At 46.5% G+C, this 25,003-nt stretch overlaps 1 protein-coding gene across 1 annotated transcript; it reads left to right on the top strand.

The window, feature by feature from the left end:
- Positions 1–777: 777 nt before the first annotated feature.
- Positions 778–7,039, top strand: LOC128089670 (uncharacterized). Its single transcript, XM_052701319.1, has 9 exons — positions 778–1,311; positions 1,395–1,532; positions 1,882–2,524; positions 2,945–3,121; positions 3,513–3,668; positions 3,932–4,033; positions 4,308–4,410; positions 4,742–4,801; positions 6,759–7,039. The coding sequence occupies exons 1-9, from the start codon at positions 1,055–1,057 to the stop codon at positions 7,037–7,039; spliced, it is 1,917 nt and encodes a 638-aa protein (XP_052557279.1). The 5' UTR covers positions 778–1,054.
- Positions 7,040–25,003: the final 17,964 nt, after the last annotated feature.

Below are 25,003 nucleotides of genomic sequence, written 5' to 3'. Positions count from 1 at the left end.
GTCAGCTCAGCGCTGGGCTCCCCTGGGTTACAGCGCCAGTGCTGCCCTGGATCTCTCCCCCTCTCCAGAGCCACCCTCGCTGCTGCTCACATGTGTCCCATCACCATTAAACACACTGCATCTGGCCTTATCTCCCTTCCTCCTTCCCACAGGTAGTGGGCAGCTGGCTCTGCCCCAGCGAGATGGGAGACTTCATCCTAACCATCCTGCAGGGCATAACGCAGCCAAGGGTCTCTGACACCGATGTGGTTGCCAGGACGTTGGATGCGGTCCTGAAAGATGCGGACCCTCAGCTCTCGAACGTAAGCACTTCTCAGCCAGATTGCCCTGTGCTTTTGCCCTCTGCGGGGCTTCCCCTGACCTGAGAGTGCAGCCTGAGAGCTTGGCTGGCTTTTCAGACCAGTGAAGCGCCACAGGAGGAAGCAGCATTACCCCCTGGCAGCTGGGGCTGTGGCTTTGCTCCATCTCAGTGCCCTTTTGTCTCCTCCAGGTGCCACTGATCGTGCAGAGCATCTACGACCACCTCATGTCGGACTGTGAGGAGTCGCTCCGGGACATTGCGATCCGGACCCTTCAGCAGATGACACGCTTGAACCCACAGTGTGTGGTCAGCTTCGTGCTGCGTGACATCCCATGGTGCGACACTTGCGGGGCCCGCACACCTCATGGATGGCTCAAGACCCTTGGGGCCAGCACAGGCCAAGGGATGGTGGCTGGGGCAGTCCCTGACACAGCGTGCTTTGTCTCTGCAGGTCTTCTGCAATCATGTGGCAGACGATGGTCTCCGAACCCAGCCTTGCAGAGGTCGTGCTGGAGTCCCTGCTGCAGAAATGGCCAAAGCCCAGGCACGATGGCCTTGGCCCGGGCCACAATTGCACCGGTTACCTGGCAGTGAGTTTCTGGATGACACCTCGCTCACCCCTGGCAGGGCTGCATTCCCCACGCCTCCTCTCTTCTCCACTCCCTTTCCCTTCCTTACTGTCTCTTCCCACCTCCCCCCTGCAGCCCCTCCGCAGCCCTTTGTCCTCTCTTTCCTTGCCCCTCGAACCCCAGCATGTCACCCCATGGGCTTGGGCAGCATGGCAGGGGCAGCTGTACCCTGAGGGCCATCCTTGGGTGCTTCCTGCAGATAAGTCATGCCCTGCACGCGATCCTCCATCTGCCCTCCACTAAAGGCTCTGCTTGGCAGCTGATCCACAAGCTGTACGTAGGGATGCTCTTCCAGATCTCCTTCCTGCTGCAGTGCACACAGCATGGCTGCTTCAGTGCGATCACCGATGATGAGGACATGTCGCCTGTGAACATCATCAGGTGCTCCATCCCCGCTGCCGGGTCTCTGCCCCAGGCTCAGAGCCAGGGCTTCCAGTGTGACGCACGCTTTGCTGTGTCCGCAGGCATGCGGTGGAGAGCATGAGAGCTCTTTTCCAACACCTGAAGAGTGACGGTCTGGTGGAGGACATAGAGCAGCAGGGTGGCTGGGACATGCTTATGAGCCTTGACACCTACCACACAGGCGTGGCTGTGCTGACCAGGTGAGAGCCTCCCCACTTGTCCCTGTCTCCCCAGCTCTTTTCCCCTGGAGAGGGGCTGCTGTTGCCTGGTGAGAAAGGACTTGCAGGGCCTGTCACCTCCCAGAGCACCCTTTCCCTGCGCACTGCTGGCTGCGGCTATTGCCGGGGCTGGCTCTGCATGCAGTGCCGCGGCCTGTGCCGGAGATGTGTGGCAGAGCAGCCAGAAGGGTGGCCTTCGAGCCAACGAAGAGCCCAGGGACTTGGGAAGCTGAGGTGGCCAGCAGCGGGCACCTGTGGGAAGACCACAAGTTGTTCGTAAGATAGGCTTCTCAGCAAACTGAGTGCATCTCTGTGTTCGTTCCCTGACCAGGGCGCTGCGAAGCACAGTACCGCTCTGCTGTCCCATGGTGTTTGAAGAAACAGTCACAGCTCTCGCGCAAAGACAGGAGCACAAGGAGATCGGGACCATGGCTGTGTTTGCTGAGGTGGGCCTAGAGGCGAGCGGTGCCTCCTGGAGGTGCCTCTGCCTTAGTCTGTGTGGCAGAGTGGGGAGGGTCAGGTTGCATGTCCACAGAGCAGGGCCGCTCTCACCGCTGGGGACAGCCCTGCCCCAAGGCCTTTTCCCCTCGAGGCTGAGGAAAAGGGTGGAAGAACATGCATTTGGTGCAGCTCCTGAGAGCGAGAGGCTGCACATGGCTGTGAGGGCAGGAGCAGCAGGAAGGGAGCTGCTGTGCTGCCACGAGACAGAACTGTGGCTGGCCCTTGGCCTCCTGCCCTGGGCCTTGAGGGGGGGCGGCAGTTCATCACATGGATCCTGCCGACGGGGACGGCCTCTCATGGTACTGCTGGGTGTGTTTCAGCTGCTGAAGTGCGTTAAGGTCACTGACATCGTGGCGTACGTCAATGGCTACAGCATCCAGAGCCTGCTCCAGTCACACCTGAAGAGTCAGTACTCATTGCTGCGTGACTTGGCTACCACCAGCCTGGTCAGGCTGTCTGCGATACCCGAGATGGTGAGTGGGTGGCACTGAGACAAAGGGATGGCAAAGAGGGCCTGCAGCCCAGCCCCAGGCGGCGGTGCCCACATAGGCTTGCCTGGACTTTGTCCGTAATACTGAGAGTTGTCAGCTGCGCTACTGCCCCACTGCCTTTTTCATCAGCCATTGAGGGCTGCACTGATACCAATGGTTGCTTTGGAAGCCAAAGGCAGCAGCCCTCCATTCCATCCCATCCCATCCCATCCCATCCCATCCCATCCCATCCCATCCCATCCCATCCCATCCCATCCCATCCCATTCCATCCCACGGGACACTGTGTGCTCAGATCCAGCCCCAAACAGGTCTCTGCCCTGGGCTGTGCGGTCTGTAAGCAGAGGTGTTCTGCTGGGGTGGTGCTTGAGGTTTCTGAAGAAGAAATGCTGTGTTTGCCACAGGCAGTAACTCTGCAAGACCTGCTGCCAGAGATCACAGAGCAACTGCAAGATGCCCACAGCATCATCGGTGTGAAGTCTGTGACTGTCCTCCACAACATGCTGCACCTGGCAGACAGAGAGAAGGTGGTGCCCACTGCCCTGCAGCTGCCTGAGCTCCTGCTGCCCTTCTTCTTTAACGTAAGGCCAGTGGGGGAGTGGGAGGCTTGGAAGTATGGCTGCGGGGCGTATGAGCGCGTGGTGTGTGCCTAACTGGACTGGCCTACGAATTCTCCTCTTCCCACCACAGTGCCTGGCTGTGTGCAGGAAATCTTTTGCTTGGTGCTTCTCAGGCTGTCGTGCTGGGGCAGCCCCTCCCGTGCGGAGCCCTGCAGATGCACAGCTTTGACAGTGGTGTACAGCTGCGCAATGGTGCTGCTTGCACAGCTGGCTTTTTGCAGCTCCCTGCTGTGAGCGGGAGAGTCACAAACGTTTGGGTCCCTGTTGGCCAGCCCACGCCCTTGCTCGACCTTGGCTTGGAGGCTTGGAGAAGGCAGGACTCAGTTCTGTGTCTCTTGTTCTGTGTCACCAGGAGTCCGCCCAGACGAGGCAGCGCTCCATCCTTCTCTGTAAGGATGCCATGGAGGTTGCAGGGGACACCCACACAGTGGAGATTAAGGAGGAAGTGCACAACATCCTCGTGCCTCTCTTCTTCCACCTGCATGACGAGGACCAGAGCGTGGCTCAGGTGGGCATTTCTAAACTGCACGGTCACTGGAGGAAGCAGGTGCTGACAGCCCTCAGGATGGCCTGGGCATTGGCAGCACCCAGTGCCAGAGATGGTGGTTGGCCCATGCCCCTGCCTGAGCACAGAACAGATACCTTTCCCCAGCTGCTGCATCTTCCTTCTCACCAGAGCCCAATAAAGCCCCAAGCTGTGGCAAGGTGCAGGACACACCAGCCCTGTTTGGCAGGCACTGAAGGCATCTCCTGGTCTCTGTTCCTCTGCAGGCCTCCTGGGAAGCCCTTCTTTGTGCCGCCAAGCTGCTGAAGCACAGGCACCTCAGCTATCTGCTGAAGACAGCGCAGCTGCAGAGGATCGGCGAGTGCCTGGTAAGGACAAGTGCCCCAGAGCTCCTGAGATCTGGCCCAGATGAGGCCTGCCAGGCCTGGCCCAGGGTGTGGGGCCAGTGCCCATGCCTCTACCACAGCTTCATGCTGAAGGGCACAGCCTGCTGCCGTTCATATACCCCTTCCCCTCAAGTGCCCGGCAGCTTGGGCTCTTCTCCGGCCTCCTTTCCCTCGCGGAGGCCCATGCTATGCATGGCCCTTGCCTGCCCGAGGGGAAGAGAATGCGCCAGCCCCATCCATGTGTGCTGTCTTCCAGCTGGTGGGCCACAGCAGCAGAGCAGATCAGTTCCTGGAGCAGAGCCTGTCCTACCTATGCAGCCCCCAGGAACCACTGCAAGAGGCGGCCATCAGGTTCATTGGTGAGCCACGAACCCCGACCCTTCTGCGCCCCGCAGCAGCTCGACCCCAGCATGTGCTGCTGCTGGCTGAGCCATGTGCCCGCGGAGCTGTGCTGGCCCAAGGCGGGGGCTGGGTTCTCGAGGGGCTCCCTGCTGCCCTCCCGCAGCCCTGCCTGTGCAGCGGGTGGCGGTGGGAGCCTTGCTGGGTGCCTTGGTGCCTCTCAGGGTGCTGCAGTCGCGGGTGCGTGGCCAGGCCAGCAAGGATGCTGGGGGAACTGTGCTGGAGAGGTGGGCTGGCCACCTCCCATCCCTCCCATCCTGGTGGGATTTCTGACGGGCTGTGTGTGTCTAGGGCTTGCCGGGAGACACCTGAGAAATGGACGTGAGGAGAAGCTGAACACCACCATTGAGGGTGAGTGAGAGCAGCGTGGGGGTCAAAGCAGTGTGGCAGGGAGAAGAAAAGACACTGGGCGGCGAGCTGCAATCCTGGTCCCGACCCAGGAGCGCTCTGCAACCTCTGCGGACAAGGGGCAGTGCGGGCAAAGCAGCGAGCGTTTGCTGCCAGCCCCTCTGCAGCTGACCCCGCTGTATCCCTGCTCCATTCTGGCCCTGGGAAGAGCTGGGTGGGGTGGCTACACAGGAGAATTTCCTGGCTTGCTTTGCACAGACGAGGGCTCTGATTTCCACTCTGTTCTCTTCCACATCAGCCCTGAGAAGTTTGGAGAGCACCAGCAGCCCTTCCATTTCCATCCTGCTGGCTGAAACCATCCAGCTCCTGAGAACAACGCCTGTAATCAGCACCCAGCAAGCTCTTTGTTACCGGCTCAGAAGTGTGTGGGAGAGGAAGCTGCACTCCCTAAGAGCTGTCTGGCTGTGCTACTCTGGCTGAGTTCAGGGCTGCCCCCAGCTCCAGCCCTGAGGCCCTGCACACCCCTTTGTGTGCTCCTTGCTGGCTCCTCTGGCTTCCCTGAAAGACAGCCAGCCTTCTTGCTTCACCGTGCTGTTACTGAAGGACACCAGTGCACCATCATCTTCACTCGCAGTAGGGAAGCTTTTGTCTTTACATCTACATCTATGTATTAACATCTATTTACTAATACAGAATAAACATCATCTGTATTATTCATGCAGCGTAGGTATCATGTGATTTAACACCCCCTGCTTTCTAAGCCTCTAGGTCCAGCTGAATTCACTCCTACTTGCGGGGCCGATCAACGGTTTGTGTCTGCAGGATCACAGGAGCACAGTCAACCTAAGCTAAACTCTTAGCGAAGCTGACAGAGCCTAAAAAAACCATGAGGTGCTTGCCGAGGTCTATATTGGGCAGGCCAGAAGAGGAAGTATCAAGGGCCTACTGTGAGAGCTCTGGCTCTCTGGATGAAGAGACGGTAGAGAGTGGGACAGCTTCAAAAGCTACTTGACTGTCTCCAGATACAGAAGTTAACCTGCTTTATTTTGTTTTTCTTCACAACGACTTGCAGAGCTCCTCTAGAAGGCAGGGTGGCTGAAAGACTTTCTTATCGCTTCCATGCTACATTAAGCCAGATCAATAAGGCTAAAGCTAGGAAGCTGGTGAATGAACCATTTGTGGGGGAGAAGGAGTGTGGGAGCACATCTTCACACCATGTGGGTGGATGTCAGCCCCTTCTGCCCTACCTCCAGCATCTGCCTCTGGCGCCATGGGCTGACGTAACAAAATAGGAGGCGTTGCTTTTCTTAAAACACAGAAAGGGCAGCACCAAAACCATCTGGCGTTTCTGTGAAACACCTCAGTCTGTCAGATGGAAGCAGCTGCCATACTCAGTGAGGTCTCAAGGTGTTTGTCAGAGATTTCGGATACGTTTCTCCTGTGCTTCCTCCTTGAGAATGGGTGCTCACAACTGTGCGTGTGGCCTAAAAGCGGTGACACGAATACGGCGTGGTGTTTCTCTCTGCTAAGATAGGGCCACTGCTGTGAAGGCGCCGGGCAGGGACGGCTGCCCTGCGAGCTGTGCTGGGCCGTGTGGGCCACGGCCCACGGCTCAGAGCACCCGTCAGCTCTCAACACGATCGCGGCTGTTTTTCAGAGGCAGCCCTGCACAATTCCCATTGGTTAATGTCACGGGCTATCCTTAGATATAAGTCCGTGACAAGGGCACAGCCCCGGGAAGAAGAGGAAAAAAAAACGGTTACGAACGGTTTGCCGCCACCCGGCCGGCCCCGGGCCACGCGCGTCCCGGAGAGGGGGAAGGGCAGAGAGCTGGCGGGCAGTGTTAACAAAGAGAAAACACGACGGCAACGATCTGAGGAGGAAGGGTAATTTTCTGAATCGAACTAAAAGAAAACGAGAGAGACGAGAGTATCAAAAAATGAGAGTCAAACCACGACAGTGCGAGGAAAGCACGCGCTTTCTCCGCGGCGAGCTGAGCCGGCTGAGCCGGGCCAGAAGGAGAGAGGCAGCCGCTCCGGGTCCCGTCCGCAGCTCCACCGCACTCCTGTGCCCGCCAGGTCCTCCGGGGATGCCGCCCCCTCCCCTCCCATGGCGATACTCAAAGAGTCCGCAAAAGACAGTAAAGGGAACCAGCACATTCACGCGTTAACTCCCACTGGTCCCCATGATGTTCAGATGTGGAATACTGACCGCAAAAAATCACGAAACCACAACAGCTAACACCCAGTTCACACTGAGGGCAGCTCCCCAGCCTCTTCTTCCCTGCCTTCTTTCTTCCAAAAGCCTTGTGGCGCTCCGTTGTAGCACCCCAGTGTGGTGGTTCGTCTCACCGCACTGCTGTGATAGGTCACTGTTTTTTGACTGCACTGTAGCTCCTTCTACTTCTTAACCGTGCTGCATGTGTTGAGGCTTCAGTTGGGCTGTCAGCCCTGTTGCCTTCTTGGAGGAGAGTTGCACCAGTACAAATCTGAGTTTTCTCTAGGCCGTTTCCAAAAGTGACGGTGTTTCCAGGCTCTTCTCTGTCACTTGGAAATACACCCCCATCTCTCTCTATATCCAGTGTGAAGCTGCAATAACCAGCCCAGCCAGCATGCTGCCCAGAATTCTTGCCCCTCCTGGTCAGCTGCATTTCATCCAACCTCAATATGCCTGGTATCTCGAAGTTGTATCCAGGAACACAGTACCCATAACCCTGAGCAAGACATCATGGATATTAGGAAGAATTTCTTCCCAGAAAGAGCAGTGAGGCGTTGGAACTGGCAGCACAGGGAGGCGGTGCACTCACCGTCCCGGGAGGTGCTCAGTGAACACGTGGATGTGGCACTGAGGGATATGATTAGTGGGCATGGTGGGGATGTGCTGATGGTTGGATTTGATGACCTGAGAGGTCTTATCTGTCCCTAATGATTCTGTGGCTGTATCACACCACCAGCCATTCACCTGCCGGGTTTGCCTCCTTCTTCCTGGGTCATGGTTGCCCAGCATGGTGGTCGAGGAGAACACTACCCATCTCCCTTCAGATTTTGTCATCTCCTTGTTGCAGTCTCATGTGACCCGCCTTGAAGGAGAAGGGTTGATAGTAGCTGTCTTTATCAGACCCCACGGCCTCCTTCTTCAATTCTTTTCATGAACGCAGACGCCTGGCAGGTAGCAAACCTACTTGGAGAGCTCATCCAGGCGGCAGACGGCTGCCTTGGTGCCTCTCAGCAAGTAGCCTCCAGTTGCTAACACCTTTTGCCTTTTTCTCCTGACACTGGTTTCGAACCAGTGGCGTGAGTCCTTGGCTGGACCGGTGGCTGTAACTTGCTGGCTTCAAACTGTTCAAACTGTTACCTGCACACCATCCTCTCTTGTCTTTCTTACCCCACAGGCTCTCAGCTATTGCTCTGAGCCACTTTAGGGGAAAGGGAGTGGGTCCTCCTATTCCAAGCAGAGAGGAGGATCCAGTTTCCCTCATCTTGTGAGTTACTGTGGTCTGCCTTCTCAGGGCTGGAAACTAGCTTATCTTCTTTGCCTCACAGGGACTTATGGCAGGGCCATAGGCAGGTCTGCCTGCGTCACTGCACGACGCTAAGCATCAGTCTCCCTCTGCGTTTCTGAATGAATTAATGAATAACAGCAGGGTATCTGGCAATTGACTCAGTAGCTTTTCTTTCACTCCTATTTAACCTGTCCTGCAGGTTCAGTCTGTGCAGATCATTTAACTCCCACTGCTTTACGTGATGTTATGATGTTATGAATACCTACAACAAAAATCACGAAACCACAACACTTGCAGTGACAGGCAGCGCACTCTGCAGACCATGCTCCAAGACACACTAGAAGAGAGCAGCTACTGCCTGCTCAACGATGTTTCTTCGTCGAGGTGAGAGCGAGAGGCCGTCTTGCTTGGATGCTCTGCTGGGAGTGGCTCAGCTCAGTGCTGGGACTCGTGGGGCTCATACCCCACCTGTCTGATTCCTGTGCCTGCGAATCTCCCAGTGCGTGGGGTGCTCCTCTGCCGTGCATGTGCCCGGTGTCTTGTTCAGCACCCTGGAAATGGCATTGAAGGGGAGCTGGTGCTGGCCGCATGCAAAAGCAGAGGCATTTTGCTCTGCAGTCCTACTTTGGGGGATAGGTGTGCCCAGATCACAACACCTGTGGACAGGGAAACCCCCGGGCACAGGAATCAGATTGGTGGATACGATAATATAACAATATAAAAGCTGGATCCTCTTGTAGCAAAGTTGGAGACCTCATCTGTGTGAGTGGATGTGCTGTGGAGGACCTCGCAGTTGCCAGAAAGGTTCTCAAATTCTCGCTGCAACCAGAGCTCCTGAGCGACTGCACATCTGGTTGATGGTAAAGCAACTGGTGATGGTTTCCCTCAAGTGCCCGGCAACTCGGGCTCTTCTCTGGCCTCCTCTTCCTCCCCGAGGCCTGGCCCGCTTCTGCTGTCTGGATGTCAGGGCCAGCGGCCTGACAGGTGGAGGCTGCAGAAGCCCATGCCACGCATGGTGCTTGCCTACCTGAAGGGAAGAGTCTGCGCCAGCTCCATCCATTACGTGCGAGGATTCAATCCATTCATCTTATGGCTGCAGTATTATGTCATTTTGGAGAAAGAGTCATTGAGAAAAGTTATTTTGTAGCCTGCACATCAATTGGGAAAGAGAAAAAAAAATTACATACTGTCTAGTATACATACAGAGAACATACTGTCTAGTATCTAAGGAACTTCACGGTACCTTAAAATTAGCTGAAAAACTTTCCAGAGCAGAAGCCACTAGGATAGGACACCATAGGTGTTCCATTCCATGGGTCATTTTTGTGGCCCTTCTCTGGACGTCCTCCAGGAGGTTTATATCACTCCTGTAGTGAGGACTCCAGGTGAGGTCTCACCAGTGCAGAGTAGAGAGGCAGGATCACATCCCTCAACCTGCTGGCCACAGTTCCTTTGATGCAGCCTGGGATCTGGTTGGCTTTCTGGGCTGTGAGGGCACACTGCTGGCTCATGTCCATCCTGCCATTCACCATTACCCCCAGGTCTTTTTCACCAGGGTTGCACTCAATCCTTTTGTCCTCTAGCTCGTATTCGACTGCCTCGACTCCGGTGCAAGATCTGGCGCTCGGATTTGTTAAATCTCATGTTGTTCACCTGGGCCCTCTGCTCAGGCCTGTCTAGGTCCCTCTGAATGGCACCCCATCCCTCTGGTGTTGATCGCACCCGCAGCTTGGTGTCATCAGCAATTCTCCCGAGGGTGCACTCAACCCCACTGTAATTGTCAGTGTCACTGATGAAGACGTTAAAGAGTGTCAGCCCCAGCTCCAACCCCTGGGGGACAGCACTTGTCACCACTCATCCATCCAGACACCGAGCCATTGACCATCACTGACCACTCAATCCTGCAGCCAGTTCTTTGTCCACTCAACAGTCCACCTATCAAACCCGTATCTTTCCAATTTGGAGAGAAGGATGTTGTGGGCTACCGTGTCAGAGGACTTAGTAAAGTCCAGATAGATTTTTTTTTGATAACCTGATTCTTAAACACAGGCTGCCTTGGGTTTGTTTGTTTTCTTTTTCTTCGAAATAACCTGCCTGTGCAAGGGTGAATTGTAGTTTTCCTGCTCCTTCGGTCTGTCGCCAGTGTCACTTTTTAATCTCTGTCTTTCATACTGTAGCCCTGCCACAAGGCAGAGCAGATGTTCTGCCAGCTCACACCTCACACAGCCATTCTGACTGCTGCTCCATAAACTGCAAAGCCAACTAGAGGCTCATGAACTCCACACGGCCGGAGGTCTGAACTGCTTCCTGGTCACCTCTGAATTCAGTCAGGGTTATTGGAAACCCTTATTTATGTTGACTATTAGATTTGCTCTTTACTCATATAATCCATGCTAACGTCCAGCAGCACGAGAACTTCAATTAACCACCCGTTAAGGCACGCCTCACAGTCCTTCCCATTCCGTAGCACGTACATTTTTTAAGCAGTGCTTGTTGAAAACATGCAGTAACCGTGAGCAGTGCATTCCTTTGCAGAGGTTTCTGTGCAATGGAGTGCAATGTCATCCTCGTCCGGAAGGGGGGACTGTTGTTTCGTGTACAGCGAGTGCTAAATCCTTCAAAACATTTTTACATCTGCGTGTTTCACATACGGGAAAGTGAGCTGCTGTAATGATAATAGAAGATGGACTGTGAAAACAGAGTTATTGAGGTAATTTCAAGAATCACCAAAAGTTTGGATCATAGAAAAAATGGAATCTTTGTGTTTTGGATATTCTTACGTCGGGGATATACAATATATATATATATATATATATATATATATGTATGTATGTATGTATGTATACAAAAATATGTGGGTTAAATCAAACTTTATTTATCACAAAACTTGACCAGTCAAGATCTTGTTTTCTGGAATGTCAAATTAATTTGTTGTAATTAGGCTCCTTAGGTAACACAGCTGACATTATTGTGATTTGTGTTCAGTCAGTGCCTGTGATTTTCTGGGACACAACAAAAGCCCATTCTACAAACGGTGGTATTTGCAGTTCTGCTGTTAGCCACTTTCAGGAATCACAAAGAAGTGTTCTTGAAAGGATGTTCTCAAGTGAACACTGATTCTCGGTGTTTTGGTTTTATAAATCTTTGCGTTTCATTAAGAATGGCTTAAGGGCAGTGATTTTTTTTATTATTATTCAGTTGTAAACATGTGCTGAGAGAATTTAACAGTCATTTACTTTGTAGCTCTGGAGAAGGTGCTTCTTTGTCATAACTGGTCTGTTTCCATCTCCACTGCTGGTCTCATCTTGCATTCTCAACATGAGATGAAGTATTTCAATTGTGACATATTTCGCACCGTCCTTCACCATGCATAAAAACATGCAAAAGAGTTCAAGATCGAAGGCACAATATGGAACCATCAAACCTCTGTCAGTTTGTTTTAAATTTGGCTTTGAGTATACAGACTGGGGTAGAGAATAGGAATGAAAGGCAATTTAACTGTTTTCAAGACAAAATGTGGACAATGTGTCCTATGTATGATGTTCCCTGTACTATAAGAAATCAAATCTGCTGAACTGCCAACACTAAGGCTGGCATGTGAGATTAGATTTGAAAAAAGATCTGAGGGCTACTGTGAAATTGCAATTAATGACTTGTCAATTAAATCAGTCCATTATCTTCATTGCTGCTGCTGACCATAAAAGCAGTGTATTAAGACCACTAATATCATCCCTGTGGCTCTGTCTTCAGTCCTAATAATCTTATGGCCTGATGATGGAAGCTGTTTTGTATGCTCTTCTTTGTTTCCTCCCTTATCTATCAGCACCTCATCATACTGAAAAAAACTAACATTTCTAAGTATTTTCAATTGTGGTTATCTGGGAGATGGTTCTGTACAATGACTTCTGTTTAACATCAGTGGACCAATTGTATTTCTTAGATAACTCCAAGTAAAAACAGTGGCACAGGTTTCTAAATATCTTACATCAACACTGCAATTTTCAGTGAAGCTGCGCCTCTTCTTACAGTCTGTGGCTGAAAAAAAAAAAAAAAAAAAAAAAAAAAAGCTTAGTCACTTCTAATGAGTTTGTTTGTTCTCTTTTTTTGTATTATAATAATACCTAAAATAATATCCATTCTTCATGTTTTCCTCTCGTTTTTATTCATTCTCTTTCATTCTCTTCTTCTGCAGCCTGTATTTTTTTCAGTTTGTGTATTTTTTTTCCACTGTTTTGTTTTATTTTATTTTATTTTATTTTATTTTATTTTATTTTATTTTATTTTAATGGATATTGAGTACAACAGAAAGGCAGCTATGGTGGTTTGCTATGTGAACATCAAAGGATTATATTAACATTCTAGCTTCTGAATCTTAGCAACTGATGGTGATATTCTGAATGAAAAGAACACAACTTGTGTTGCAGGTAAGATGGCAAGACTGGCAGTTTAGACTAGCTCTTCTTTTGTTGATAAACAAAGCAGATAGGAATCTAGATGATACCTCAAGGCTACATTACAATCTTTCTACAAACATTGCATGTATTTGCATTTACAAATTTGCCATGGTGTGAAATTCTTTATAAGATTAGTATAAAATATTTGTTTAATGCAAGAAAACAAATGTACTTCAGTCTCAGAAAACAAAACAAAACAAAACAAACAACAAAAAAAACAGCACCCAAACAACAAATCCAAGGAAGCAAATGTGATGTGAAACTCACTAGTGAAGAATAAGTACAGTTAAAGAAGATGTCACTTCCTTATTAGCTTCATCTGTCTGAGTTGCAGAAAATGTATGGAGCAGAACTAAGGAGGACCACTGGCACCACAAGTCATCTCTCTGCTTGCAGCAGGATTAACTGCATCCAAGCCATTTTTGGCTGATGTTTTTTTAGCCTACTGAAAACCTCTGAAGATGGAAATGTATGCCCTCCTCAGGCAGCCTTTGCCAGTGTGTTTGCAGCTTTGCCCTCAAGAGGCTGTGTGCTAATGCTGAACCTGGCTCTTTCTACAGTTTCTAATGTAACTGTCCTGTTTTCTGAATTACTGAAAAAAAGTTCTCATCACAAGATTAACCAAAATAATTTATTAATCAATAATAATACTCTACTGCACTGTCAAGTACTGCTTAGTGCACATCTAATACTTGAGATAGCTTGATGTGTGGAAAATGTCTCTTTAGTCTGACATACGTAAAGGCTGCACGCATGTGCACATGTTGATTATCTTGCTGTGAACATCAGATGTCAGACAGGATATCTCTTGACCTGGAGGTGTTGAGAGGTGTACATGAGAGTTCCATGGGCTCTAGCGGATGCAAATACTCAGAGCACAGAGTTTTTGGCTTGTACTCAAACTTCTTCCTTTTGCAGTTGTATATACTGATTTTTTTTTCTTCTATCACCAATAACTTTTCAACAACACTGGCTATACCCAGGAATGTGGGCTGTTGACTCTGCATGATTTTACAGTATTTATGCGCCAGTGGGTCTGCTTATCAGCTCAGGTATTGTTATACCTGAGTCAGAATGCATGAAACAGAAGTGCATCCCTCACATGTATTCTGCCCTGTCTTGTGAAAAAGGACAGCAGCTTTTTACCCTGCTGAAGACCACTAAGTACCCTCAGCTAACATTCAACCTGAATCTCTCCTGGTGCAACTTGAAGCCATTCCCTCATCCTGTTGCTAGTCACTTGGGAGAAGAGGCCAACTCTGACATTGCTGCAAGCTCCCCTCAGGAAGCTATAGAGAGCAATAAGGTCTCCCCTGAGCCTCCTCTTGTCCAGATTGAACAATCTCAGCTCTATCAGCTACTGCTCTTAAGGCCTGTGCTCTGGAGCTTTATTGCCTTTCTCTGGACACACTCCAGGGCCTTGATGTCTTTCTTGTAGTGAGTGGCCCAACACTGAACACAGTTTTCAAAGTGTGGCCTCACGAAGCTGAGTACAGGGGGATGATCGCTTCCCCGGTCCTGCTGGCAACACTTCTGGTACAAGCCAAGATGCCATTGGCCTTCTTGGCCACCTGGGCACACTGTTGGCTCATGTTCGGCCAAGCATTCACCAACAACTCTAGATCTGTTTCCTCTATGCAGTCTTTGAGCCACACTACTTCAAGCCTGTATTGTTGCCAGGCATTGTGCCCAAAGTGCAGGATCTGGTACTTGGCCTTATTGAACTTCACCCCTTTGGCCTCGCATAATCTTGGCTACAGTCCTGTTTCTATATGCCTAAATCATGTTTGCTTTCCAAAAGAAATGCATGGAGTACTCAGTATATTTATTCTAATTCTGATCTTTCTTCCTGTAGACACACTACTTGCTCTTCTTTTAGTATGTTTGCTACTACACAACTAATAATATGGAAAAATGTTTGGGAAATAGCAGAGAGAATGTGCTTACAGAAAGTGAAGACAGGAAAAAACAAAATGGAATTAAGCCTTCCTTTTCAGTTGTAAAATACTGAGATCCGGAGGACCTCATCACAAAAAGGCTATGGAGAACTTTATGTCCTTTGGTCTCCTCAGATTACATTGAGATGTCTATTGGATCATTTTTTAGCTAAATGTGAGTCATTGGTCTCATTGTGAAAGTACCTGGGTGAGTTTTTCTGAACTGCATCATGAAGGAGATCAATTCAGATGATTTATCAGTCCCTTCAAGCTTGAAATCATTTAACAAGCAAACAATCAGTGAGACCATTAACAATACCAAGGGCAAGTGATATAAAAGGGAGGCTAAAAAAGAGCATAGAAGTGAAGAAGAAAATCAGAACAGGCAACAACTTCTAAAAAGAAGAAAACGAATAATGTAGTAAGGGCTCAACTCCAGGTGCAAGAGTCAGATGAAATGCTGCTATAGATTTAAAACTCTTTGATATGGATTCTTAAGCTGTCTGTAATTCATATATCTCCTTATGTATATACACCAATATCTGTATATATATGTATGTACACACTCACAAAGATATATATACATATATATACACACACAAAGATATATATATGTGTATATATATATACATGTATACATATATATATGTACACACACACAAAGAAATTGAGGTAAGCTTTTTGTGTTTTAAGTAATTTAGAAATATTATCTAACCAAACTTGAAAATGGGGTTGTTTTCAGCCCTTGACAGAAAGACATTATGATGCATATTGCACTAACAAGTATGGTGACAATCATTTGCTATTTTCTATGCAGCTTTCTTAAAGACTAATTAAGAAACAGGCTTTTTCATTTAAAAAACAAGCAAACAAAAGCCAAAGTGTCACATCCTTATTTCAGAGAAAATACAGGTTTTAGGCTTTGGAACAAATAAGGTGTTACAGGTTGTTAATGTGCAGGACCATCCTTTTTGTTGAAACAGGACAGAGTATTTTGACTGAGCTGTCAGATGAAAGCACAAATATCTCTTCCAAAAATGAGAACACCAGACAGCTTTGATGCAGCTTGATTTTACTTCTGACTTTTGAATTGAGGATGTGGAGGAAGGGCATAAGAGAATGATTTTGGTGGCAATACTTCACTATTAAACATGTTCAATGTTCCACGTCAAGAACAGCATCCATCAATACTGCATGACTGCTCAGTGGAGCAGCTGTGGTGGTCCAGCATATGCACGTTAGAACCATTGCCATATATTAGCCACCTGGGATGACTGGAAATGCCTGCCATTATCTGCCCAAGGCAGCAATTTGTAGAAGCCATGGTGCATTATGATAGATTAGCTCTGCAGCTGAAGATGTCATGACCCATTTCTTTGAATCTTGTTTGGAATAATGTTGCAAAGCAGAGGCTTTTATTGTTGCAGTTTTAGGGGCAGGAATCTAATTTGTGATGGTGCTGTAGGACAAAAGGGAGGAAATGCTTGAATAGCCACTATGCCAGTGAGGCTGAACTTCAGTGCTGCACTGCACTGTACTTATCTGCCTCAGGGCATTCCTTGTTCAGGAACTGCTTAGGTAGCTCTGTATACTTAGAAGCTGAGACATTGTCACCAAACTGGGACTTGTTTGCCAGGATGCTTCTTCAGGGCTTGCTCTCCTGCCCTCTCCTGCCCACTCAGTTCCTCCTACTCGATGTTCTTGCTCACCTTCTCAGTTGCCATCAGATATAAGCTACTCTGGTACTCCTGGGCAGCTCAGCTCCTGGGAGCTGTCTGTGTCCCCTGCACAGGGACATGCACAGCACTGTGTGATGCTCACTTCTAAGAAGTATTAGTCCTCCATGATCTTTACTTTTCATGAGTTCCTTCTGATGGATCCCTCTGTCCTTTTGTGACTGTAGAACTATGATGAGATATCATTAAGTCAATTTTTTCTTTTTCACCTCTCGTATTAGTGATTTTTACCTTTTCTTTCTGTCTCAGTTCAATCAGTTGTACAGTGAGTAGGAACAGTTTACTGTGATAATGACTTCCTCACCTTTATGTTACCTACAGACCCTACAAATACAGATGCTTCACCAGTTGGAAAATATGTGCATAAAAACATGGAGATACATATTCTCATGCATATGCACATGCATTTACACTTAAACAAAATAGTGCTGATGCATATGTAAGCACTATGGTGCTAGGCTCCTCACCATATTCAGCTGAGAGTGTTTTTTTATTTCTGAAGCAAGAAGTCACAGGAAGTTTCATGTTTTTTCTTTTTTTCTTTCATGGAGCCTAAATGGTATGCATTTTTTATCTTTTTTTTGTGTGTGTGTGGAACCTGGTTGTGGATCCCTACTGCTCTTTCTTCCTTAGCACTGCTCTGACCTTTGTCCAGGCCAGTTTCCCCAAAACATCAAGGGAAATTCAGTGACATAGTTGCTGTCTTATCTGCTCAGATTATTGCTAACTGTTGTTTGATCTTTCATTCTCCCAGCTTGAGAAAGTGACTGCAGCAGACCCTATCACATACCAACTCTGCTCTCTCATGCTGACATTGGCATGAGCAAATGTATGTGTTCAGTCTTTACTAAGCTCTGCAGTCACAGACACCCGGTTGTATGGAAAACTGACAGCATTAGCAACGGGACCAGAGTTAGATAGATGGGGACAGGGCTGACGTGGGTACAAGGGATTTGCTGTCTAGATGATTCTGTAGGAGTATATGATGCTGATTCTCCCATAAAATATAGACATTTTTGAACTTCAAAGTCCCTGTGACAGGAAGATTGATCTTCTGTGGATGTAATCTTTGAAATGTGAAGTATAATCTACACTTAAAACTATTTATGCAATTCTATTCACTTATAACCTTATAGTACCCTTTCATGGGCCCTTTGAGAGGCTGACAGTTGAAAGACATGCAGAGCGCAGTATGGATACCAGCCAAAGACATTCATTAGTTGTTCCTGAGTGATTTACAATTAAATGGAACTGTAGAGTTGGGACAGGAGGTTAACTGGGAGGCTGATTCATGCATAAAGCAGGCATATTACTTAAGGGCCGGGAGATGAATGTTACACTTCTGCATCAGAGGGATCAATTGTACATCAAGTAAAAGCAGACAGGATATAGAAGATGGTATGTCACCAAAAACTGGCAGATCTAGCAGTTACCCTGCTTAGTGGACACTACACTGTGGAAACATACTGTTTGTGTGAGCAGTGAGTAGTCCCCCACAACAGAATCAGAATAGTTCTGGTCAAAACTATCAGAACTATCAGAATAGCTCTAGTCAAAAGCATTTCTTCTTTGTTTTTGTTTTGTTTTGTTTTGTTTTGTTTTCTTTCTTCTTTCTGGAAGAGTTAGTGCCTGGAGGCACTATTTTACAATATTCTGGTGAACAGTGTTGTCTACCAGACTTAGGATTACGCATATTGAAGAATGGAATGGCTACAACAAGCAAGTCTGCTAAAAATTCAATAAACCCACATGTGCTGAGCACTGAAGTGAGTGTCAGCTCTTTCATTTATGTAATAACAAAGAAACTCATCTCCTTTGTTGAGAAAGGGAAGAGGAAGGCATGTCATTGTTTTATATATAAGTTTATCATTACTTATTTGTCTAATAACATGTTGTCTACCGTACCACTAAGTCTGAAAAGTCTCAGAGAACAAAAGTTGGACACTTTCACAGGGAGCTCCTGTGGGGACGAGGGGGGCCAGCAGAGAAACTGGAATTTCTGTTAGCAAGATGCAAAAGGGGTTGCCTATGAGAGTTTTCATGCAGACCCTGCCACACAGGACAATGGAGGACTGCGTACTAACTCTGGAAGAGGTACCACGTATGGCACAGCAATGAATGAAAACTTGTGAAAATGTGAATGGGAGGCAGATAAACTCATGAGAGAAAAGTAAAGGTATAATTCCAAAAGTGAAAAATAGAAAATAACCTAAGAACGTTCTTCAAAAAACACAGAATTCCCAAAATATCTTTGAATGAAGTGTCAAGGCATGAGGGTGCACAGACGTCACAGCCAGCTCCTGCCACTGACTGAAAGAACATGGTGGTACAGGGCTTGTGTGACAGCTGGGCTGAAGTGGGAGGACTCATGAAATGACTGCCAATATCTTCTCCTTGGGGTCTATAAAAACACTCAAACAAGCTTAGGCTTGTAACTATCCCAAGCATTCAGACAAGCATAGGGTTACAAGCAGGAACTCCAGTGTGCCAGTGATTTCCAAACTGCATTGAGGTGATGATACCATAGGCTTGAACTGGAAAACTCAAGCTGTTTGCAAGAGCTGGCAAATAGTGCTTGCCACATGTGCAGTTGAGTGAGGCACATTAGGTAATTCTCAAGATCAGTAATTTAAAAATGGTTCTGCACTGTTTAATATACTTGTCCGTGAAAAAATGTAAATGTTTATCAATCACCTACCCGGCAGGAGAGACCACAGAATCACAGAATCATTAATGGTGGAAGAGACCATTAAGATTGCTACGGCCATCAAGTCCAACCTTACACTCATCACCACCAGGCCACTAAATATGTCCACAATGACATGACTCTCCTGTGTTTTATTTTTTTTCTGAATCACTGACAGCATGTTTGTTGGGGTGGAATGTATGTAAAGGTAGGATCACACCATACTGCTGCTCTCTACTCTGGTAACACTTAATACTTTAATAAAAAACACTGATAACACTGGGCCCCCTTCTGGGATTTGTCTAGCTTAACTCTACATGCGTGATATGCTGTACAAAGCTCCAGAACAATGACATGCTAGCTATGAAGTCAGCAGAGAAATTATATACTTCCAAAGAAGGAGGTTTTTGCCTTGGGTAGGATAAAATTGGTTTCTGGCAATGGGAAAGACAGCGTGCAAGTTGCAGGTATCCCTAATACTGTGTCATAAGGATCTTAAGGAATTAATAAAGCATATGGTTTAGGTAGATCAACTTTAGCCCTGAACTGAGTTTCACAAGTCTGGAACTTTCTTTTCCTTAAAGTCCTCAGAGGACTTTAGTGAGGACAAAATCACTGCTCGTGCTCAGGTAACACAGCAAGGCTCTATGAACTTTGGATGTGGAAAAAGATCTAGGCAGCACTAATTGGCTTTTTTTATTTCTTTAGAACACCTTCCGTGGCATTCACTCCTACTCACTCATTTCAGCAGTGTGGCAGGTGCAAGCTTTTTGCCTTCTGCATAAGTTTTTTCTTAACATTTTGAAAAGATCTATTGTCCCAGGGATGCCTAGTGTTAAGGTTTAGAGAGACTTGACTGTCAGCAGCAGATGTAGAGAGAGAATGGGCAATGTGTCTTCCACCTGCATGTGGGTAAGGTGGTGTGTGTATTACAGCAAATTGAAAAAAATGACAGCAACACCATCCCAAACAGAGAAGACCTCATATACTGGCAAACTGAGTTTCTGGGGCTTTTTTTGAGCTCTATTTGGACATAGGCCTTTTTCGTGTCCTTCCTGTGATTAAAGAACTTTGATCCATTTTTCTTATTTCTTCCTACCTTTTCTTTCTTCCAAGGATTTGTCTTAATCCAAGATGTGGGTGCAGTCTGAAGTAAGATAGGAAGAGGCTTCATAAAGATGTGCTTGAGCAGAGATGAGCTAAGTAACAGTCACTCTCTCCTCTCTAGACTTGGATATGTTTTCGAACAAGGTACTCAGTGCTGTCCTTCAAGGGTGCACAAGACTTAGGGGTCTTTGAAAAACAAATGTGAGCAGTAGTGAAGGCTGGCTTCTGCTGTTTTTATCATTATATTATCTTCAGAACTGGAAAATAAGGCCTCCTCTTCAATGCTTTCCTTTTCTTGTCACTTGACGTTTTATGCTTGCTGATTAATGACTGCATTCAAAGGCGAGCATGGAAGGTCATCACAGTGGAATTGAGGGACCTGGGATCTGCCATTGAGCTCCTCAGAATATGCAGTGAAATGCTATTATGTAGAAGGATTTGCATTATTAATTGATTTCAGCGTTGTTTTTAAAGCTATTTAAAAGCTGGAGTAATAAGTATGTGCTCATTGTGCTTACCTGAACAAAACATTTCACAACAAAGATTCAGGGACCAGCATTTATAAAAATTTATTTTATAAGGCTATTATTAAAAAAAAAACAAAATGAAACAAAACAATAAATCCTGTCATGCAATCCTGAACCTCATTACCATTTCAGCCACACTGATTAAGCTTATCAATGCGTCAGTGTATGATTAGATAACAATACAAAACCTTGTTCAAAAAAGGGATCAGATTGCTGTTCCAACTTTCTACATATCCTACAAGCAAATGTAGGAGAGTGCACTGGGTGCTGACCTAGTGAAAACGCTTCATGGCTGTCCTGCTGTGAAGGCAGTACTTTATCAAATCACAGAACCTGATGCTAACAGTAGTGAGTGGCTCCAGAAATCCTACCCATGTATATCCTTTTCCATGTATATCCTTTTATGATTTATATATTTTATAGGGAAAAGGATGATTACAGGCTAAAGCAGTTAAAATACTGGCAGCATTGGTTAAAATGACTTTTATGTGTCATTTAATGTGTCTTTGTATATAGGTGAAGACAGTTGCTCCAAATGCTTATTCCTGTGTTCTTATCCATGAGCAAGTCCCTGTATTTCTAATCATAGAGTGTTTACTCCAATTACTCCCCTAACAATTTCAAATAAACAAACTCAACTGGTGAAGTGATGGCAGCCCAGGAGCATCTTGAGAGGAAGGTGTTGGCAGCATTAACAACAGATGGTGTCAATATATTGTTTGAGAAAGTTGTAGCTAGTGGACTCATTTATCATTGTGACAGCAATACTGACAGACCTCTGCAGTGGTTCATTGGTGAAATGATGGATCAGCAATGAGGGCAAGCTGGTGAGAGGTCTGGGCCTTTGAAGCGTGCCTTCTCTGTCATAGTTTATTCATGCTGTGTAATGGTGAAATGTATGGCTGAATCATTGGCCTGGACCTAGACATGTTGACCAGTGATAATTTGCCTTAATCTGCATAACTTTTCTTTTTCCCATGAATGCAATAGGTATGAAAGTGGCAGAAGGGGGAGGAGGCCTCTTAAGATGGGCCTGGCCACTTGGAAGCTGTTCTGAGTAATTGCATTTATAGACCTTCAGAGGAGTTACCTAGAGCAGAAGGAAAATCCTCAGTGATTTGCTTCTGGAAAGGAGTTGGCCCAGATGCTTATGACCAGAAATTATTTTAAAGCTATAAATCAGCCTACAAGCTTTATGCACAGAGGCAAATTAACAGTGACATAAATCTAGCGGTTTGTATAGCTCAAGAGCAAGTGAAGTTAATGCTATGACAACAGCAGGTGTATTCAGCTCGGAAGTGAAACAGACTTTAATATTTGGCAAAGGTAGGTTGAATAAGAATAATGCCTTGTGAGCATGAGTTAAATGCTCCTTGACAGCACCATAAGACTTCGCTTTTTCTTCTTTAGAGCTGTGAAGCTGGTGGGAGACTTTATAAAGGCAGAGCAGTAACAGCATCTAAAGCTGTGCTTTAGTTAAGGGTCAGTGTCGGTGCTTTCATTACAGAGGTTGTTCCTCTAGAGAATATAGTACTGCAAAAAAAAGTTTCACTCTGGCCTGAAAGATGCTGCATGGCACTTCAGTCCAGGAGCACAAACAAAGCAGCAAAACAGCAGCTGAAGTACACTGAAGTCAAGGGCAAGACTTTTCGTTTGCTTTCTGATCAGGCTGCATGTAAGCTAAATGGCTGTGAGATGAATTAGTAGTGTTGAATTGCAAGTGTCAACAGAGCATCAACAGTGAAAGTGTGTTTTCCTACAGTGACTACTGATTGAGCACTTGAGTTTTATAACATGCATATTAAGTGAGGATACTGCTGGCGTTTGATGCAGGTCTCGGTCAGCTGATGATTCCTCCTTTTTTCCTCAAAATAAATAGCTAAGAAATGGACAGGGTCCATGTCAGCTCATTTGTACCAGACATGGACCACACTATTGCTTTGCTCCTTCACTGCTAACACTGGGAAATGGGCTAAGGTATCTGAGTAAGAATGTAAGTCTGCGTTACAGTTCTCATATCAGAGCAAAGAGAGAGAAATTTCAAAGACAGGTGGTGATGTGGAGGTGTATGGCTCCAGATTTAGCTCCTCAGTGCATTGGCCAACATGAGATGGGGAGCAAGGACTTTCATATGGTCATAACGAAATATATACCAAGGAAGGGAACAGCTATTGTTGGGCTGATGTCCCATCCAGAGTCAGGTCCATCACAGTTCCCTACAAGGGAGTCCAGTCAGGATAGGTTTGGACACCCTCTGGAGGAAGATTTCTTTCATTCTTTTTTAGGGTTATGCACATTCCATGAATGGATGTCACTCACAGCTTCATGATTTCTTGTTAGGCAGGAATACATGGAGATTCTTCTGTCAGTCAAGGCTTTCATATGAAGTGCAGCCAGGGCCTGAAAAGCAGTGACTTTCAGTTTGTAGTTTCCTAGAATGTTTGGAGATTAGAGATGTAGACAAGAATTCAAGCCAATAGATAACATCTTGCTCCTCTTAATCACCTTTTTCAGATGCATTATGTATAGTCTGTGGATCTCAAAGGGAGTGCAGATCACAGACAGAAAATCAGCTCCTTGAAACGGTGTTTTAAATAATATCCAATTTATTCTACAGCTTAATCAGGGTGAAGTAAATGTCAGCATTAGCTCTATTCCTAATAATTGAAACATGCAAAGAACTGCCCGGTTGTGAAGGTCTGCATTGTCTTAGAATTGGAGTTCAGTTTCGCTGTTATAAGAGCAAGAGTTCAGGTGTGAGTAGTCCTCAGCAGGCTGACACAAGCCCTGTCCTGGTGCCAGTTCAGAAAAGCTCCTCGGCAGAAGTATTTTCACTTGAAAGTAGTGCTGCATAACTGGGCTTTGCAGCAATAACAGCAGGTGGTTTACCCACTGAAACTCCCTGAGCTGGACACAGAGTCCAGACTGCTGCCTCCTGGGTCAGGAGTGGCTGCTGGCATCCAGGAGTGAGTTGTGATGTAACATGGCACCATGTGAAGCTTCTTCATGCTTTGGCTTGTGGGAAGGCTAGTTCTGTAGGCCGTTTCATTCTTTTCCTGGATCTAACAACACTTGTTACCATGACAACCAATTTGGTGGGAGGGATATATTTTCATTAATTTCAATTGCTCAGTGTGTTTTTTTAAACCTGTCCCAAATTCTGGGACTTCAGGATGAAAAAGTTCATAATTATTTAGGACAGTGGAATTTATAACTTTAAATGATAAATTATCTCCATGAAAATAAGCACAGGATCATAGAATTGTAGAGCCATTAAGGCTGGAAATGACCTGTAAGACCAAGTCCTGCTTTAAAACTGTCACTACTATGCTCACTCAGGCATATTAGTTGTAAGCCCATTTTCAACCATTGTGTCCATTTTTACAGACGCTGAGTATTTGAGTTTTCTAAGGCAACTGATGCATTTTGTGGCATTAGATTCATATGTTTCTGTTACTCTCTGTTTTTATTTAAAAAAAAAAAAAATGCTTTTTTGAATCTTCTGTTTTTTATTTCCAGAAAACGCACATTTACATAGACAACTTTTAAGTAATTCTGGTAGTTTGAATTTTGCTTCATCATGCTAAGAGGAATGGGAAAGAGCAATTTCAAATTAATTCAGTTTATACACTCAATTCTCTGAACCAGCCACTCAAACTCTACCTAGTGATGTTCCCTGACATTTTCTAAAACATGCTGTTGTCTTTTTGTATGTTCAGGATTCATCCAATGTGCAGAACTGCTGAGATTAAGACCAGGTGTCCTACTGGGAAATCTTAAGGCCTTTACCTTCCAGATACACTGCTAAAATTGTTATGTGTTGGCATTACACAGAGATTTTGCTGAGAGCAGAGTTCTATCAGCAGTGCACTTGGAAACTCAACAGAAATACAGAAAGGAACTCTCTAAAGGGAAGGATGACCCACTGCTGTGAAACTGAGCACCTTCCATTGAGAACCAAGTGTGCTGGAGCTGAGATTTGTGTTTTCCTTCTCTAAATGAAATCACTGTTCCAAATGAAGCATACATCTAGCCAGTTCCTAAAAACTGCTGCATTTTGACATTTGATTTCAATCAAGCTCAAAATCTAATATTTTTTATCACATAATGACAATTTGATTCCCAGTAAGGGTTATATTTTCAGTTACACACAAAATTTTACAATGCAGTTAATAGAGATTTGGCCAACGTAATTTATTGTGGAGTTACTTGCAGCTGGCCATACAGCCCATTCATTACTCTTTGCTGGTATATCC

This window comes from Tympanuchus pallidicinctus, unplaced genomic scaffold (assembly GCF_026119805.1).
Source record: "Tympanuchus pallidicinctus isolate F22 unplaced genomic scaffold, pur_lepc_1.0 scaffold4, whole genome shotgun sequence".
In the NCBI taxonomy this organism is placed as follows: domain Eukaryota; kingdom Metazoa; phylum Chordata; class Aves; order Galliformes; family Phasianidae; genus Tympanuchus; species Tympanuchus pallidicinctus.
The sequence above is the reverse complement of the archived record's forward strand: the minus strand, read 5'-3'. Positions and strand labels throughout refer to the sequence as shown.

Coding starts and splice junctions, on each gene's coding strand:
- LOC128089670 (XM_052701319.1), top strand. CDS start 1,055: ATGTCACCCCATGGGCTTGGGCAGCATGGCAGGGGCAGCTGTACCCTG. Junction 1,533..1,881: donor GGCGTGGCTGTGCTGACCAG/GTGAGAGCCTCC, acceptor TTCCCTGACCAG/GGCGCTGCGAAGCACAGTAC. Junction 2,525..2,944: donor TGTCTGCGATACCCGAGATG/GTGAGTGGGTGG, acceptor TGTTTGCCACAG/GCAGTAACTCTGCAAGACCT.